The sequence below is a fragment of the Phodopus roborovskii genome, unplaced genomic scaffold, assembly GCF_943737965.1.
Source record: "Phodopus roborovskii unplaced genomic scaffold, PHOROB, whole genome shotgun sequence".
Taxonomy (NCBI): domain Eukaryota; kingdom Metazoa; phylum Chordata; class Mammalia; order Rodentia; family Cricetidae; genus Phodopus; species Phodopus roborovskii.
Window position 1 is genome coordinate 400383 of NW_026125958.1, and position 18274 is coordinate 418656.

An 18274-nucleotide genomic window follows, 5' to 3' on the forward strand; every position below is an offset into this window, starting at 1 on the left:
AAATCCCAATTTTAGAAGTTGACAAACTAGGATGGCATTTAACATAGTCATCAACCTCAATATAGGGGAAGGACATGCTTAGATTGTTAGTTGGGGTCATCCTTGTGGGTCCCAGAAGATTTCCCTGGTGCCAGATTTCTCATTAAACCCATAATGGCTCCCTCCATTAAGGTATCTCTTTTCTTGCTCTCCTTTATCCTTCCCCCTACTCAATCCTGATCTCTCATGTTCTCCTCTTCTCCCCTCCTCTTTCTCTTTCCTCCCTCCCCTATCCCCCCTCCCCCATTGCTACATTAAGTGCTATCCTAGAGCCCTCATCCAGTAGCTGATGGAAGCAGAAGCAGACACCCACAGCTAAGCATTGAGCTGAACTGGAATCCAGTTGCAAGAGGGAGGAGTGATGAGCAAAGGGGTCAAGACCATACTGGGGAAACCCACAGAGACAGCTGACCTGGTGTAGTGAGAGCTCATGGACCCCAGTCAGACAGCTGGACAACCAGCATAGGACTGAACTAGGCTCCCTGAACGTAGGTGACGGGAGGCCTGGGCAATCTGTGGGGCCTCTGGTGGCAGAACCAATATTTATCCTTAGTGCACAAATGGTCTTAGGGAGCCCATTCTCCATGGAGGGATACTCTCAGCCTAGATACATGGAGGAGGGCCTAGGCCCTGCCCCAAATGATGTGACAGACTTTGATGATCCTGCCTTACTCTTCCTGGGGAGTAGATGAGGGGTGGGACAGAGGTTCAGTTGGGGGCATGGGAGGATGGGAAGGAGAGAGAATTGGGATTGATATGTAAAATAAGATTGTTTCTAATTTAAATAAAAATATTTTTAAAAATAAAAAAGAATAAAATTAACTTCATGTGGAGGTTGAAAAATGCAAAAACAGAAAAAGAAATTGATAAACTAACTTTAAAGTTTACTTGGTGAGGTTAGAAAGATGACTCCATGATTAATTAAGAGGACTAGCTATCCAGTCATGAATCCCAAAGTTCAGATCTCAGGACCCACATAGCAAATCAGGGATATGCCTGCTCCTAGGAAAATGAATACAGGAGGATCATTGAGACTTATTGACTTCCAGCCTAGCTGAGGAAACATGAGCACCCGGTTCAGGGAGAGGCCCTGCCTCAAAAGAATAGGTGGAGTGACAAGGAGGACACCCAGCATCCAACGCATACATGCATGCATGCATACATACATACATACATACATACATACATACATACATACAATATCTTTAAAGTTCATCTGGAAATGCACAAGTTCAGGGATAGCCAGGATATCTTGAACAAGGAACAAGGTCTTACTCAACCAAATGCCAAAACCCACAAAGTAATTCAGAGATGCTCAGACAGACCAACTAAAGAGACAAAATCCTAAAGCACTCCCATACCAAAATAGGCACTTGCTATATAACTAATAGCATTACACAGTGGTGAGGAATGATCTTCTATTTTCAGTATATCCTGCTAGGACAGTTGGGTAGCCATAAAGGAGACAAAAGAGACTGGACTCCTACTTCATATGAGCAAAAATCATTTCTAAAATAAGATGGAAGGCAAAACTGTAAACTTTAAGAATTTCTGTGCAACGCATGATTCAGTGTGTCTGAAAGATTACCTGGACTAATAATTGGAAAATTCCTAGAAACATGCCTGACACTAAGTACTAAGCACTGAAAATGAGTGACAAATACAGGATGCAAAACAGGCCTACTCATCCCATGCTCATCATGCTGAATCTCATAACCACATGTTGAAACTCAGTTAATGTGGGCTCAAGGAACACAAAATAATTTTAACATAAACTTATAGTTTTAAATCATTTCTAGGAAGCTGTCATGAAAGCCAAAAAACAGCCTTAATGCCAATGATTTCAAGGACTAAGGAGGGAGAATGTTCTTGCTGTTTTGTGTAGCTTCAAATGACTTTTTCACTTTTCTCAGCATGAAACTATGCATTAACTTTGTCGGATTTATCTTTCCTTCTTCCTTTCTTTGTGTACTAGGCGAGTCGCTTGCATTGCCATGGAGAAGACCAAACAAGAGCAGCAGGCCAGCTGTACTTGGTTTGGCAAGAAAAAGAAGCAGTACAAAGACAAATATTTGGCAAAGCACAATGCAGGTAGGAAAAACATGTCTGTTTCTGAGGCCGGATCAAACATCTCCAAGACCAAAACAAATACAGCATTTACTTTGGTCTTTAGAGTTCTCTCCTCAGAACCTTGTATCCTATTCGACCTTGACCAACTTGCAGATGCCTTAAGAACCCCTGCCTCTTTTGCAGAGCTCTACATTATAGGACAAAAGTGCTGTTTGGAGGTAGTATCCTCTATGATGAAAGGAACAACTTGAGAATTAAGTGTTTCAGGGTGTGTTGAGTCCGTGGGGTTCTCTCCTCTCTGGCTGAGATTGGCCTTGAGCAAATGACCCTCCTTCCTAGTTCCTCTTGGCCCTTGGTATGGACCCATGATAGTATTAAGGGCAAAGGTGTACAGAAGGGCCATGCTACATACAGAGTTCTGTAGCTAGTTTGAAAGGGCACAGGTGACATGCATACTTAACTTGAGATCGCTTCTGTGACTATGCAACTTCCCTCATTGTTCTCTGAAGTTATTAAAAACACAAGAACATTATCTAGTCCCCCAGTATCTCCCCTTCCCTTTGTCTATATGGAAGCTGGGGTTCAACTGAATCACAGGGTTCACTGTTGTGTCAAAAACAAAAATGCATACCAAGAAAGTGTGATCTGTTATTGTACTTGAATTCCAGAAGACTCACAGGATGTCATCTAAGCTGAAAGAAAATATGTGGTGGTATATTTAATTTCAATGACTTCTCAATGCGACTCCTTTCATAAGGATTTTTCCTGAGGAATTAAACGTTGGCAATAGATTAGTTCCCAAGGTTTCAGAAGTAACTCCAGAATATCAAACATGTGGCCAAAGAAGTCAAATAACGCCAGTAATTCAGTGTGCTTGGGAGAAATCTGGAATGTGACTTTCTTTGTGCAGTGTTCTAGCATACATCAACATTCACTAGGAAAAGACATTTATGACTTCTGAATTCTCAATTAGAAATGAGCGTGAGTGTCCACATGGGTTAAGTTGAAATGGATTAATTAAATGAAGGCTCTTTCCCTTCATACCAGTTACACTGTGCACTCTTATTCCCAATTAACTTTGTTTCTCATATACTACCACAGTGCAGTAGCCTCACAATGGCTTCTGTGTTGGCTTCATAAAGGGAAAAAAATATTTAAAGCAGAGTATCTAAACAGACTCTAGCAACCACTATTTCAAGTAGTACTGTTTGGAAAACTGCACAGCAGAACGTAGCTTTTCTTGAGGACGTCTCCTCTTCTCTGTTTCCACCAGTCTAACACTATCAAGCCAACTCACAAGATTAGGTCAATCTAAATCACATTAGTTAAATACAGAAAACAGTAATCAGCTGGAGTTGTAGCTCAGTAGCAATGTGCTTGCCTCACATGTGAAAGGCCCTGGGTTCTATCCCCAGCATCAAAATGAAAGAGGACATTCATTCTCTAGCTCAACTTGTCATTTGTATAGTGTTAAATGACATATAAATACTGATGACACTCAAATTAATTTAAACCTAGAAAAACAAAGAAATAGCTGGGTACTCTACTAATTGGAAGGCATGTGGACATCAGTATTCAGTTTGCCAATATTCTATGAGGATAATTAAGTGAATTGATCAGAAAACTCCACTTCTCCAACTGTTGACAAAGACCTAGTCAAATCATTTGTTGAAGAATTTTGCCAGAGAATCAGCATCCAGTCTGACAGCGATTTCTGTTCTTAGAGCACTGGGGCATCGCTGTGCTTCTTCCATCGTGCCCATTTGGCTTTCCAGTAGGCAGGGTCCACTATTCCTGCAAATGTGACTATCAACCAAATAGGTGACAGGAGACAGGATCATTAGCCCACCCAGAGGAAATGTATGACTTGGTCACTTAGCCCACTGACGCCTCCAAACCAGGCAGTCAGGCTAGCCAATCAAGGTAGCCCTTAATTGTAAACCTCAGTGGATCTAAGGTTCTTTCATCACTCAGCCTCACAAATAGGTACCCTTATGGTAGTGCTGAGTAATCTTTCAGTGTTCCATGGCCCCGGCTGTAGCTCTCTGAGAAACGTTGCCTGTCCAAGGTGAAAAGCATTTGTCCTTGATTTAGACAATGGGATACAATTGTTTTCTTCTCCGTCCTTTGACACGACATCTCCTGTTCCCTAACCATGTGCCAAAGTTCTCATAAATTCAAACCGAGGAAAACCAGTAACCTTAGCTGCACAGGAGACAGAGGGCCACCACTTTTTGTTGCCCTTAGTATTTTCCTAACCATTGACCTCCTCTAGACATCCGAGCAGGTCCTTGTCATGCTTGAAGGATTGATTGTCCTACCTGTCCGTGCTTATCTGCCTGACTTCAAAGAAAGTTGGAGCAGCTTGGAAGGAAGGTCCTTGCGTAGCCACTTGAGTTTCTTTCTAAACCTTTGTATTTCTGCTGTCAGGTTTCCTTCCCCTTCAGAGTCATGAGTTCTTAATTTCTCTCCAAGGAGGTGGCTAGCTTTTATTCTGACCTGTCTGCAATATACTTGCCTAACTAAGCCTAGCATTCCTTTCTGTCACCATTTCTTCAAGGTTCCTCTACTTTATTAGTGAATGTTTCCATCTTCATTATCCTAAGGTCAAGACCTCTTTGCTTATCCCTACAAGAGATGAAGCTGTCAGGAGACAGCTGTCTGCTTTAGCTAGGATGAGGTTGCCTCATAAATTATTGTATTGCCCATATAAAGAATTGCTGTACACCTTCAGCAGTGATGTTCTGCTGAGGAGATGGTGTAGGTGCATGTGCCCCTTGAGTGTCTTAATCATTCTTACCCTAGAAAGAACACCTGCTTTTTACAAAGTTACACCTTTAAAAACAAAAGCGAAAGTAACATTACTCTCGAGAAGATGTAAATAGATGAGCAAATTTTTAATTACAAAGAATTTTAACATTTTGTATTAGTTTTAACATTGTATTCCCAGAGCTGTGTGTAAGTTGTGAGAATAAACCTGGCATGTATTGTAAAACAAACAAAAACAAAACAAAAAAGAAAGAATTGCTGTAAAATACTGTTGGCCTCCATCTAGGTAAGGCAGATGCTATGAAAACATGGAACTAGTGTATTCTTTCATACCAACAACTAGCCAGATCCTCACAAATCAAACTATATTTCTCAAGGATTTCATCATAAATTGACCATAAAATACAGCACACTCTCCTCTTCCTATGTTGTGCAGTAATTCAAAATAAGGCCATGGGTTTTGTTGCCTGTTCGAAGCCTTGGAAAATTTATCATGCATTGATGATGACAAGTTCTAAATGTGATTATCAAAGCTGGAAATTACCTGTATCTTCAAGTAGAATAAAGGACAGAGACTTTGTCAACAGCACCATAAATGGCAATAACAACATCAAAATCTATTATTTCTGTCACCAGGAAAATCCACATGTCTAGTTAAAGCTCAAACTGTGCAGCCTACATCCTACATCATAAGTGGCACAAATAAATTTCATCCACACACAATATTTGAATAATTTTATGGTACCACATTTGAAAATCAGGTTATGTAACATAAAATGTTGGGTTTTAGACATCCCTTGGCAAAACAGTGAATGCAGTATCACTAAGCTACTTCCTTTTTTAGGGTCTGTGGGTTGCTGATAATCCCTTTTGGATGAACATTTCATTCCCTAATGCCGCCCATACCCATACACCCCTGCTTTGTTTAGTTTTGCATTAGCTATCTGGCCACTACAGACATACTGTGTCCTCTCTGAGCCAGTGACACCAGTTGAAACTCATTCTTACCTGGAATTGGGTTGGCGGGGAGTTGTTTGTTGTTTGTCTGTTTGTTTATCAGTATTTGAAGCTACTTGTAGTCTTTCAAACTACAGAGGTTTTTTTTCCCCCAAATAGTTGCTTAAATATTTAAGTGCCTGAAATGTTAAGTAGCTTACCAGGAAATCAGAGAAATATAAACAAAGTACGCCAGGATATATTTCTGAATTCTTGGGAATGAATTGGATTATGGTATGTGTAGCAGTTACACCAAATGCACTTTCTGCAAACTCATGAGACTTTCCTTTTAGCCACAAGCATCTGATGCAAACAGTATTGACATCCCGCTAGAACCATACTCTAAATGCACTGAGCTTCCTAAACCCAAGACTTCAAGAAGTCACTTTTAGGGGGCTGGAGAGATGCTTCAGTGGTTATGAACACTGACAGCTATTCCAATGGACCTAGCTAAGTTCAGTTCCCGCCACCCATATGGAAGTTCACAGCTTTCCCTAACTGTAAGATCTGATACCTTCACACAAACATACTTGCAGCCAAAACATCAATGCACATTTTTTTTAAAGTCACTTATAGTTCGAGTTACTGACTTAACCTTTTATACAAATTAGGAAATCTGTATGCATTTTTACATGAGACATTAGAACAAGGGTATTTAATGTCCTAAAAATACTGCTTATATGGGTGTATATGAACTTAGATGATTTCTGGAATAGTATACATTCTGTGTTTAAATTTTGCTTAATACTACAAAGTAGTAATTAGCCTTTTTAAACTATCATGAAGAAAAGTGGCCTATAACCTCACTGACATTGGCTTTTTTTTTTTTTTTTTTTAATGACTGCAGGGCTAGAGGTATAGCTTGGTGATAGGGCACTTTATTAGCATGTACAAGGCAAAGCTCTGAGTTTGATCCCTAGAACCATAAAATACAATAATAATGAGCTAATAGGCACATATAACTCAAAGTTGCAGGTGGTACAGGAATGCACAAAGTGAAAAGTAAAAGGCCCCTGCATTTATTCTCTCTAAAAAAGGGTTTCTTATCATTCCCACACAAATTCTATACACACACTACCATATAAAATCCACTGGCTTTTATATAAGGGTATGATTGAATTTATATTAAAATGAGTTTGTTTCTCAATGTGGTTTATTTACCTTGTGTTTAAAATATTGCATGACAAAGTTTATTTTGTGCCTATTATACTTTTATTTTACTAATATATGAAAAGTCATATTTCAATGACCCCTGTACATTTTTCATGCTGTCTCACTCCCAATGGCCTCTGTGCATGTAAGTAACCTGTTGAATGACTATGTCTTTGTGTTTTTGATGATTTTATTTTATTAAGTCCTTTTTCTTTAATCAGCAAGCAATTTAAACCCTTTAAAAGTGCAGTCTTTAAGTGTTCTTCTAATATCCCTGTTATCTCTTGTTTTCAAATATCCCATTTTGCTTTGTTTTGCAACCCTATGACTTTGTGGCAATTTTATTTAGACCAGAGTAACCTCTTCATGCTACTCATTCATAGCTAAGATTCTAACGTTTAACCTATCTGTTCATTCATTTGTGGTATGTTGATTGTTAGTCCCTAACTTATGTACTTTCAGAAAATGAGAAAAGAGTAAATAAGCAAGACTCAAGTTAAACTCTAGAGAGGGAGGTCTGCCTTTCAGAAAACTTTGTGTCTTCATCATCTTGCGCTTTCATGAATTACTTGATGATTTGCATAGCTTAAAACATGTCAATTTGCTGGTGACTTCTTCCCATAAGCACACTTCTCCTCAATGGAAATACCATTCAAGGCAATAGGTACAGAAAGCAATGCCATAAGCACTCCTGCTTTTACTTCTGCAATCCTCGTCATTGCATTATGACTGTAGCACAGCAAACTAGCTCTACCATAGGGAGTCTCATGTTCATTTTAATTTTGTGACCATGCCATTCTGCAAACTTTTCTCCAATATACACTATTGCTAGAGAATACGGCCTAAAGACTTTTTTACTCAACTTTTATAGAATCAACTTATCAAAAGGAAACAAATGCACAAAGACCCATTAAGATGCACTAATCTTTATTTTAATATATTACATTCCTTTCTCTGTATATTTTGAGAATGATGCCTTTCATTCATTTATGTGTTTGTGATCTATTATATTCCATGGTATCTTATTTTTGTATCATAAGGTTCTTTGCTACTGTGCAGATCACAAAAGTTAAGGACCAAGCTCATTTGGCCATATTGTTTCAGGGAGCAGAAGCTCTCTGCATGATTCAACTGTGACATCCACTTCACTGAATTATTCAACCCCTCTGAAATCCTGGGGGGAACTCAATATTTTAAGAGGAAACCTCACTGTGTACTTGATAATAGTTGGGTATAACCATGGGTGGGTAGTTTATAGGAAATGCAGATGTCTGATTTCAGCCTTCTCATGAGAATTTTCAAATTCTCTCAAATCAGACCCTTTCAATAGCAATGAGCATTCACTATGATAGCTTCCCCATGTTGCTTGAGATTGTTCTCATCATAGTGTTGTTGAGAGGTGCATTTCTGAAACTTTTAAAGTATTTCTCTGTCTATAATAATTAAACAACTACCCCTTTCTCAAAGGTTTCAAAGCTCAGACTCTCCGTGATTATTTCCATCCTATCCATCCTGATTTATCACATAGCGTCCCATATAATTAATGGCTGACATGGTTTCCGGGCCAGGAATGCATGTTTCCCTGCTTAAAACCCATGCCTTCCCAAGACCTGAGTTACAGTAAAATTTGTGAAATGTTCTATTAAAAGTTTATAAAAATCCATCCAGAACCTGGCTTTGACAGATTCTAACATGCCACCTCCATCAATTCTGAAGAAGTAATAAAAGAGAAATAACATTAAATAAAAACTGGGTGACCATGCATTTCTCACCCATCACTGGAAGTGCTACAGCTGGCCCATACTCGCTTAACTTCAGTTGCACCCATGGTCTACTTGTGTTGGTTGCTGCCCAAAGACTTTTTCTTTTTAACATTGTTAATTTCTTAGAATTGTGAAAAGATGAACAGCATGTGGTTCTCAGTCAACTCAAATGATTTGTGAAATACTGCATGAAAAACTATGAAATTTAGAATTGGACTTTCATGCATGTACTCATCATCTCTTCGGTTGTTCCTGGTTCTCAAGTGCATTTTCATGGGCTTAAAAAAATGAAACTTTCTCCCATAGTGGCAATTGTGAATTAAATCATATGTAAGCTCCATATCATAAGCAGGATTCATGGTGTCACTGTAACTTAAGTTTTTCCAATAAAATTATAATTCACCTCCATGAAATATCCATCCCATAAACTTCTAAATCTTTGCATTTTAGTGTTTGATCAATTAGATCTCGTCACATATGAAGAAGTAGTCAAACTTCCAGCATTCAAAAGGAAAACACTGGTCTTATTAGGTAAGTTTAGCTTGGTTATTCTCACCTCCAAAGCATTTTTCAAATGTTATTACTAGCTGTTAATTTTATCACTCTTTTCAAAAATTGCATAGGTGCACATGGTGTTGGGAGAAGACACATAAAAAACACCCTCATCACAAAGCACCCGGACCGGTTTGCATACCCTATTCCACGTAAGCAATGGATCAATCTGAATTTTTTTATCCTACCATGTTGTTATCATTGTAATATGCATACTTTCCAAATTACATAAATAATAAGTGTGTACTATAGGAAATTTGTAAAATCCAAAAGAAGAGCAATGAAGGAAATGAGGTAATTCAAACTCATTTTTCAAATACTAAGTGCCATAAATGTTGGTTAAATCCCCTTCCAGGCTTCTCTTAATGCCAACATATGCAGAGTGGGGAGTTAGAGCATTAGTCTTGCCCATGTTGTTTGGAACCTAATTTCCCCAACAGTATGTCATAAACATTATCTAGATGAAAGATTCTTTTAGAAAAGAAGCTTTAACTGTTTTATATTTTTCTGTGATACAATCATGTTTCTGCCAATCATTATCTACATTATTGACTTATACTTTTAAAGCCCAGTCAGTGAACTCTCTGTTTAGTATAAGGAATTAAAATCTGTAATGTTTTTCAATCACCTTTACTTGTCTACTTCCTATTGCTAACCTCTTGCCCTCTTTCATTTCCACAACTGTGAAATGGAGTAATCTCATTGTTGTACAAAGGTTCAAGAGTATGTATATGAAGCAGATGCTGTCTAAGTCATAGCTATCTGACCTATCATTTTATTGTTCACATCATTATTCTGGAGGTTGACATTTCAGTTCCAAAAAACGATCCAGAAGGTAGGCAGGATAGGCAGAGCTAAGGGAGAATGAGTGACTCCGGGACAAAAAAGGCAGAGACAATAGGACCCCTGCATGTTTGAAGCCAGCCACGGCTAAATGTTAAGACTGGCTCCTCCCTGCTGAGTGTTCAGAAGCCTCTTTGAGACAAGGTCAATGTACACCAGGAGCCCTCTGAATTCCACGGGTTAACATAAGAAAAGCTTACTGGGTATTGCAATTGGTGCTACTGCGATTTTCTACTCAAGCATTTTGAAATGTTCATTCAATTCTCATGTCTGTATCATGACTACATTACATTTGGGTAATGTTTAGTTTCATCTTGATTACATAGTATTTGAACTTCCTGGTTATTAAATGTCTAGTTAAGTAGCTTAGTTTTTGTTGTTGTTGTTAGTTTTATTTGGTTTGATTCAGGTTAGTTTTGGTTTATTTTGTGTTTTGTCTTTTGAGACAGGGTTTCTCTATGTAGCTTTGGCTATCCTGGAACTCACTCTGTAGACCAGGCTGGCCTTGAACTTACAGAGCCTGCCTCTGCCTCCCAAGTGCTGGGATTAAGGGTGTATACCACCATGGTTCAGCTAAGTAGCTTAGTTTTAAAACTTACCTTTGGTAATATCAACCATGTCTGATCTCTTAAATACTTGACCCCAATATGCATTACATGCATTGTACATTACCTGCTATAATGTACCTAAGATAACTGAAGATTAGGTATGCCAACTTACGCTTCCAGTGTAACTAGAGAAAGCATCCTCTTTGAGTTGGTTGGCCCATGTATTCAGCAAAGCAGCATAAAGTTGTCCTTATTGAAGGAAGAAAGGAAGGAAGCAATACAGAAGGGAGGAAGTTGAAAGATGAGAGAACAAAAGTAGGGAGGAAAAACAGGGAAGGAAGATAGAGACAGTATTGTGTATGTATGTCCAATTGTGTTAGCCTTTTGCTGATATGACAAATACATGGGGGGGACAACCTAAAAGAACAAAGAGATTTAGGGCTCACAATTCAGAGATGTCAGTCCATCAGTGGCTGGCTTACTCCATTGCTGTGGGTCTGTGGGGAGACAGAATACAATGATAGCAAGAGCATATAGCAGAGCAAAGATACTAATCTCATGGAAGCCAGGAAACAGAGAGAAGCCAGAATAAGTTACAGGTTTGATTACAGCCAGAATGACATACCAAAAACCAGACTAGCCAGGGGTACAAAGTAAAACCTTGTCTCAAAAAAAATTTTTTTTAAATATCTCTGAAGGACCATTTGACCTATAAAGCAGTTCACGACTTCCTTGACTCACCTTTTGGTTCAATTCTTCTATGATAAGCATATCCACACCCCTTTAAGTCCAGTGTGTTTTCAGTATGATGTGCCTTTTGCTATATTGCAACAAACATTCTCATTGTTGAGTGGTATAGACTAACACTATCTAGGAAAAGTGTCAGTATCTAAACTGTCCAGTTGAGTAGTCCTTCATGGCTCTTCAGCCATTGAAATATGGCTAGTGAAATGAAGAAACTGAATCATGTCACCATCACTTGTTTAAATGTAAATAGCAACATGTAGTTATCCATTCTTTTATCCTTTCTTCCTTCTGCATGGACCCAAGTAAGCTAAGGGCTAGTGAATTATGTTAATCTTGGGTCACTCCATTAGTTATTTTTCTGTTGTTGTAATAACTTACAGAAAAAAAAAGAGTCTATTTGGCTCACAGTTCCAGGGGTGAGAGTCCATCATAGCAGGATAGACTTGGCAGCAGGAGCAAGAAGCTGAGAGATCACATTTCCAGACTCAAGCACAAAGCAGAGAGAGCAAACTAGAAATAGGGCAAGGCTATGAGTCTCAAATTCTGTCCCAAGTGACATATTTCTTCTAGCAAGGGCCAAACTCCCCAAACAGTACCACCAACAGGGGACCAAGTGTTCAAATACCTGACTCTATCACAGTCACTTCATGTCTTTCCTCCGGGGGCAGTGTGAAATGCATCTCACAACACTGAAATATTCACCAAACAAACCATAGGAAAAAAAATCTGATATGCTGCTCTACATAGATAAATATGGTTTTTAAATTGCTTCTACAACATACTGGAAACAGAGGATATGAGACAATGTAAAGAATCAACAGCTTTTGTTTTTCTTTTGAGACTAGGTCTCTTGTATCCCTTGCTGGCCTTGGAATTGTAATCTTCCTGTTGCTGCCTCCCAAATGATGAAATTGCAGCTGTGTGCTGTCATACCTGGTTTAATCAGCTTTTATGAAACAATTGAGGAGCTAAGTTTACAGCTGAGGAGTAGACTGCTTGCCTGGATCTCAGTACGCGTGCGAGTGCGCTTACGTGCGCGCGCACACACAAACACACACACACACACACACACACACACACACACAGAGTAAATGAGTTCAGTAAGTCTGCTAGGAGTATAATTCATCAATCCAGCCGTTTAAATCTCTCATGAATGGAACTTTGCAGATACAACCAGACCTCCAAAGAAAGATGAAGAAAATGGCAAGAATTACTACTTTGTATCTCATGACCAAATGATGCAAGACATCTCAAATAATGAGTACTTGGAGTATGGCAGCCACGAGGATGCAATGTATGGAACAAAACTGGAGACCATTCGGAAAATCCATGAGCAGGGGCTGATTGCAATACTGGACGTGGAGCCTCAGGTAATGTCCAAGCCACCCTGAACCCCACTCCATCTTGCCTGCATGCTGATAAGCTCAGATTCTGAAATCCAAAATACCATCAAAAAGTTTGGGGTCTCGGAAAACGTTTTCTAAGCCACAGGAAAATTTCATTTCTCAAGGCTGCCTGGGTCAACAGTCTAGGATGTAAACTGACCAGTCACTGAACCCAGTGCACCCAGCATGCTTTTAAGAAGCACATTGTTCTCTTCTTCGGCTTATACTCAGGAGCTCCGTGTAGTACCCGTTTGGGTCTGTGCCTGCCAGAAATCCTACACTTCCTCGACCTCAGGATGAGGCTGTGGCAGTTTGTTACACGGCAGCCCACCTCTGATGTCCTGGTACAGCCCATTCTGGACCAGTAGAGCATCTGGCAATATCTTACATTGATCATTTATGAGAAACTGATCTTGGAGGTCTGGGTGTGAAACAGCCCTAGCTTTCATGAAAGTAGTTGTGAGTGCTTTCACCCAGGGTTAGATGATGCAGGGATTAAGAGCCCAGGTGGCTCTCAGCCTCTGCTATTTCCTTTCCTTGGGGGGGGGGACTCAAAAAGGAACTAGACCCAAAGATGATTGGTTTCATGATTTGTAACCAAGTCTTATGTAGGAGGCAATGGCAATGATGGAACTTGAGAAAGAGAAGGTTGAAGACTTCGTGTAGGGATTGACATCACTGTAGCTCATCGGTAAGGTGGGCACATGCTTAGCTTCCACAAGCACAACAGAAATGCTGACAGGCTAATTTTTCATGTCTGAGCATAAACCAAGTAGTAGTGGGGCTTAAACATAAGGAAAATGACTTGGGGTTGATGACATCAGAGGAAGTTACAGGACAGGCTGAGGGGGACCCTTAGGACTCAGATGTGCCATTTCTAAGATGAATCTATACCCCACGCCTTTCATCACTTAGACTAGAATGGGTCTGCTGCCTGCTGAGACTCGGAGAAATGCCCCTGGTTGAGTAGGCTCTATTTCAGCAGGGGGAGATTTATGTACCTGTCCCAGACAGGGAAAAGCCCTCTTGAGGGGTCACTGCATGAGACTTATTCTCATAGCCATCCCTAAATCAGTAGATTTATGGTCTGTGTAGCCTGGGCCCTGATGGCTCCATTTCTGGGCTCCAAGAGTCTAACCCGTGGCCAATAGCTTAATCCGTTTTCATTACAGCACCAAGTGGGGTTCTTGAACTCAGAACTTCCAAAATCACAATAGGATCTGGTTAGGGGCTAGGGAGGAGTACAACCATAGGGTAAACACTGTAGTTTACTTAATGGTTAACTTGGACCTATAGAGAACTAAATATGATGATGTGTAACGCAGATTGATCTTTGTTTAACTACTAATCCCTCCTTACTAGGGATTGGAAAAATCTTCTGGCCAGGGGTGGCTAGAGGCAAAGTCTCAATCCTGGTCCTGGTCTTCGACATCCTCTCCTTGGGTTCCACACTGGTCTTCACCTGAACGTCGTTTTCTGCTGGTAGTAATGTCTCTAGCAGTATGCTGGCTGCAGGGCTCCTCAGATCCCTCTGCATTACCTCAGGCCACTTCCAAGGGCTTTCTACCTTCCCTGCTGCTGCTGCTGCTGCCACCGCCGCCGCCACCACCACCACCACCACCGCTGCTGCCGCTGCTGCTCCACTCATAGCACCCAGCTGTCCCTGTCCCTTGCCCTTGCACAGCCATGCACTGCTCTGCACTGCTGAGCGGGAGACCCATCTCTCAGCCTCATCAGGACGTCCACAGCAGATCCTTTCTCCATTGCACTTGGCCCGGCACCTCCTCCTGCCGGGCACACTGGCCCCTGCTGCCCTGACTGCTGGATGAGCTCACCTGTACTTCCTCTCCTGCTTCCTGTTTCCCCTCCTCTCACAACTGTGATCTGGCCCTTGAGGGCGGGCCCTAAGCATCCTGGCCTCTGCCCTAGGATGGCCCAGGGCCATCTGGCCCCTGTATGGACTGGTTGACCACTTTGGTCCCAGGCTCTCCTGCCCAGTCTAGACTCCTAGCATCTATCCTAGCTAGATGCTGTGTATGGCAGTACAATCTGGGATATCTATGGAGTCTACACTAAGAGGGTTCCTCTGGGCCTCCCTGCCCTCAGCCCACTCTCTCCAGGGCTAGGGAGCACCTTCGTCCTACTTTCAGGATGTCTGTGGCCATGAATGACTTATTTTCAGGCAGGGCCTTGTTCTTAGAATGTTTTCCTCCATGCTCCTTTCCCATCCCAGCTATTTAGATTGAGGCCTATACAGTATCTCAGTCTGATTCAACACACTTGTACTAATAAGCCAGGCTGTGTGCCAAGAGCTAAGAATGCAGTTAAGGAGACAAGATGGTGAGGATGTAATTCCTTCCTGCATGTACCTCAAAAACTCCAAAAGAGGAAGTGGCTTTTCTTGTTTAAATCTGGTCAGCATCTACTACAGCTGAAGCCACTTGTCCCATAAGTGGCCCAGTGGATGACCACTTAACACTGGTGCTCAGCTGCCTTTAGACATGTCTAACGCTTTGTGCCATCTTAATCTATTTCAGGCAAGTGAGGTTAAATTTGAGCACCACTACTAAATGATAAAATGTGGTGGTCCAACTTCAGTCTAGAGGGCCATGGCAATGATACTACACTAGAAAAAAAAAGTACACCAGTATCCTGGCTGCTTTCAAAATAGCAAGAAAGTATATCCCTGTAGTGCCCATCTTCGTAAGCTTCAGGAACTCTACCACTATCTACTGTCATAGGTGAAGAAAACACCTTAATGTAACTATAGTCAACCAAGCTTCTCCATCCAGGAGAAAGTGAGCTTTGAACTGTGTTGTGTTTTTACCTTTTTATGATAAATCCCAACCTTGTATGCCATCGTAGGCAAGGCAACCTTAGGTACCCTCTAGGTCTCCCACCCTAAACGTAATACCACAATTTAAATCTTTTTTTTTCTTTAACATCTATAAAATGTATAGGGTAATGAAACTGAAAAAATATACTATAAAGCTCATTTCTCTTGGAAATAAAACTTGAGGAACAACTATATGCCAATAACGCAGAAACTAGTAGGGAATTGGAGCCTAATATGATGGTTTTTAAGTTGAACTGTGCTCTGATTTACCAGTCAGAAGTGTTGCAAAGTTAATACTAATTGCTGGGAACAGCTGTGCATGCCTATAATACTCAGGAGGTTATGGCAGGACCATCATAAATTCAAGGCCACCCTAGACTAAATACTCAGATTCTATATCCAAATGGCAGAATATTTGTAGCTTTGCCTTTGCCCAAAGAGAGAAAAGTTGTCATCCAGAGATAAATTACAAATGTAGTAGAAACATAAACTTTACAAAAAGAGTCAGGGCCGGGGGCCTAGCTCTTTGGTAGGGGCACTGCTTAGCATGCTGGAGGATCCTAGGTTCCATCCTCAGTACCGAGACATAAACAAGAGCCAAAGGCCATTCTGTTCTTTGGTTATCACTGTTCTTCCTGAAGCATTGTGTACAAGAATAACTGGGCTGCTTGCCCTGCATACTTTGTAACTTTGCAACTGCATTAGTCTAATGAGACCCACATCATAGGTCCTTGGGTCAAATTAATTCTTTTTCCTTGGCAAGATAACCTAAGATTAATTCTTGGCCATACATAAATGAACTAGAAAAATGAATTTATCTCCACAAATTGCCTCTCATAAATGAATACTTTTTAAAATCTAGTATGGAACTAGTGATTATTTGAATCCAGTATGTTCCCAATGGCTTTTCTAGAGTGTGGTTTTCTCTCAGTCTGTCTGTCTGTGTCTGTTTCTCTCCCTCCCTCCCCTCTCCTTTTTTCTCTCCCTTCTCTTCTTTCCTCTCTCCCTCCCTCCCTTTCTTCCCCTCCTCCCTCTCAGAAAGAGAGATTTACTTGTGACAATTAACCAGTTTGTGTCTCCCCTTAAATCAGAGGTTTGGAGTTCATCTTTAACTCTGATGTTAACCACCTGAGGGGGCACTCATGAGCAGTTCCATCTCCTGTTCTGTCCCTTGACAATGAATTTCCCAAGAGCCTGAACCTAAAATGGCTCCTGCTTAAAAACCCTAACTAGAACAGGATGTGAGGCTAGAGACTGGCAGAAAGAAATGTGGAGATGTGTAGTGGCGATGCTGAAACTGAAGCCTAACAAGACAAGAAAGGTGCAGTTGGGATTTGAGGCACATTGGAATTTTGGAAAATACAATAATACGGGAAAGAAATAGGAACACATGGAAAAGACAGGGGAGGAATATGGTAACTAATGTAGTAATTATGCTAAGCATTAAATTTGGTTCTAAACTTTGTCAGCTGCGGGGTTGCAGGGGGCACCTAGAGCTGATTTTCGGGTACAAGAAACCTGTGGAAATGTGATGAACACAGCCTTCATTGCAGTTAAGAGTCAGGAGGCCCTCCTTATTTACAAGTGTAGAATTATGGCAGCACAGTGCATGTATGGCTAGTCCACTGTGAGCTAAACTGCTGCTTTCCAAGGAATGAGTTTGTTTCTGCAGTAGCATGGTGGCAGGCTAGAATTGAATGCACTCACAGGATTGGTTGGCTAGCAGGGTGGGTGACTAAGAAGAAGAAAACCATCTCACGTGGGGTATCGTTGTCCTCTGTGAATTCCATTCAGGATACAGGCTGTGCACACTTCCATCTGGCACTCAGAGGTACCTCAGGGAGAAAAACTTTTCCACATCTTAGGTGACAGAGAGAAAAGTGTGTGTGTGTGTGTGTGTGTGTGTGTGTGTGTGTGTGTGTGTGTGTGTGTGTATCCATTGGAAATGATGAAAAAGCCTTATATCCTGCCTGAAGTTGTATTCCTTTGCTGGCAGAACATAGTAAGGAAGAAACAAAGACCCAAGATAATAGTGACAAAATGGACATTTCTAAGTGAGGACCCTGATTAGGCTTACTTGAATCGTGTTCAGTCACATCAGGTGAACAAAGAAATGGGCAGCAATGTCTATCAAAAGTGAACATGAGCAGGCTTGGAAAGCATTCTGAGCCTGTGGCTTGCCCAGTAAAGAGATCTGGGCAAATAAGACAGTGAACCAGGTTCCCCTCACCTACCCAAAGACATTCGACCAAACTCTAGAACTAGAATCCTAGTACACTCAGGGCTTATACTCAGTATCAGATTGGATCTTAGAATTCTGTGTGCTCAGAGGAGTGGCTCTCCAGTTAGACGTGCTTCAAAGACCTGGAGAAGTGTTGTACAGATTGGATTTACTGTTTTTACATTTTTACTAAATCATAAAGGCAGTTTATGGTGTACCATGTTAAGTAAAAGACAAACAACTGAACAAGACACAGCCTTTGCCCTCAAACCACCCCCAGTGACTGTTTCCAGTGTGATTGCTGGGTACTTAGAAATACACAACACAACAGGGCCTCAGAACCCAATGGTAAA

The 18274-nt window shown here is 40.9% G+C and overlaps 1 protein-coding gene across 13 annotated transcripts in view; it reads left to right on the top strand.

The window, feature by feature from the left end:
• The window catches only part of Cask (calcium/calmodulin dependent serine protein kinase), a 309975-nt gene that overhangs the window by 284748 nt on the left and 6953 nt on the right, over positions 1-18274 (top strand). For 8 of the 13 annotated variants that reach the window (XM_051179168.1, XM_051179174.1, XM_051179177.1 and 5 more), the window contains 4 exons: positions 2015-2130; positions 9240-9320; positions 9413-9493; positions 12647-12849. In XM_051179168.1, coding sequence (XP_051035125.1) covers positions 2015-2130; positions 9240-9320; positions 9413-9493; positions 12647-12849 — 481 coding nt within the window. The remainder of the gene's footprint in view (positions 1-2014; positions 2131-9239; positions 9321-9412; positions 9494-12646; positions 12850-18274) is intronic. The other 5 variants (XM_051179169.1, XM_051179172.1, XM_051179176.1 and 2 more) reach the window with 1 other exon arrangement.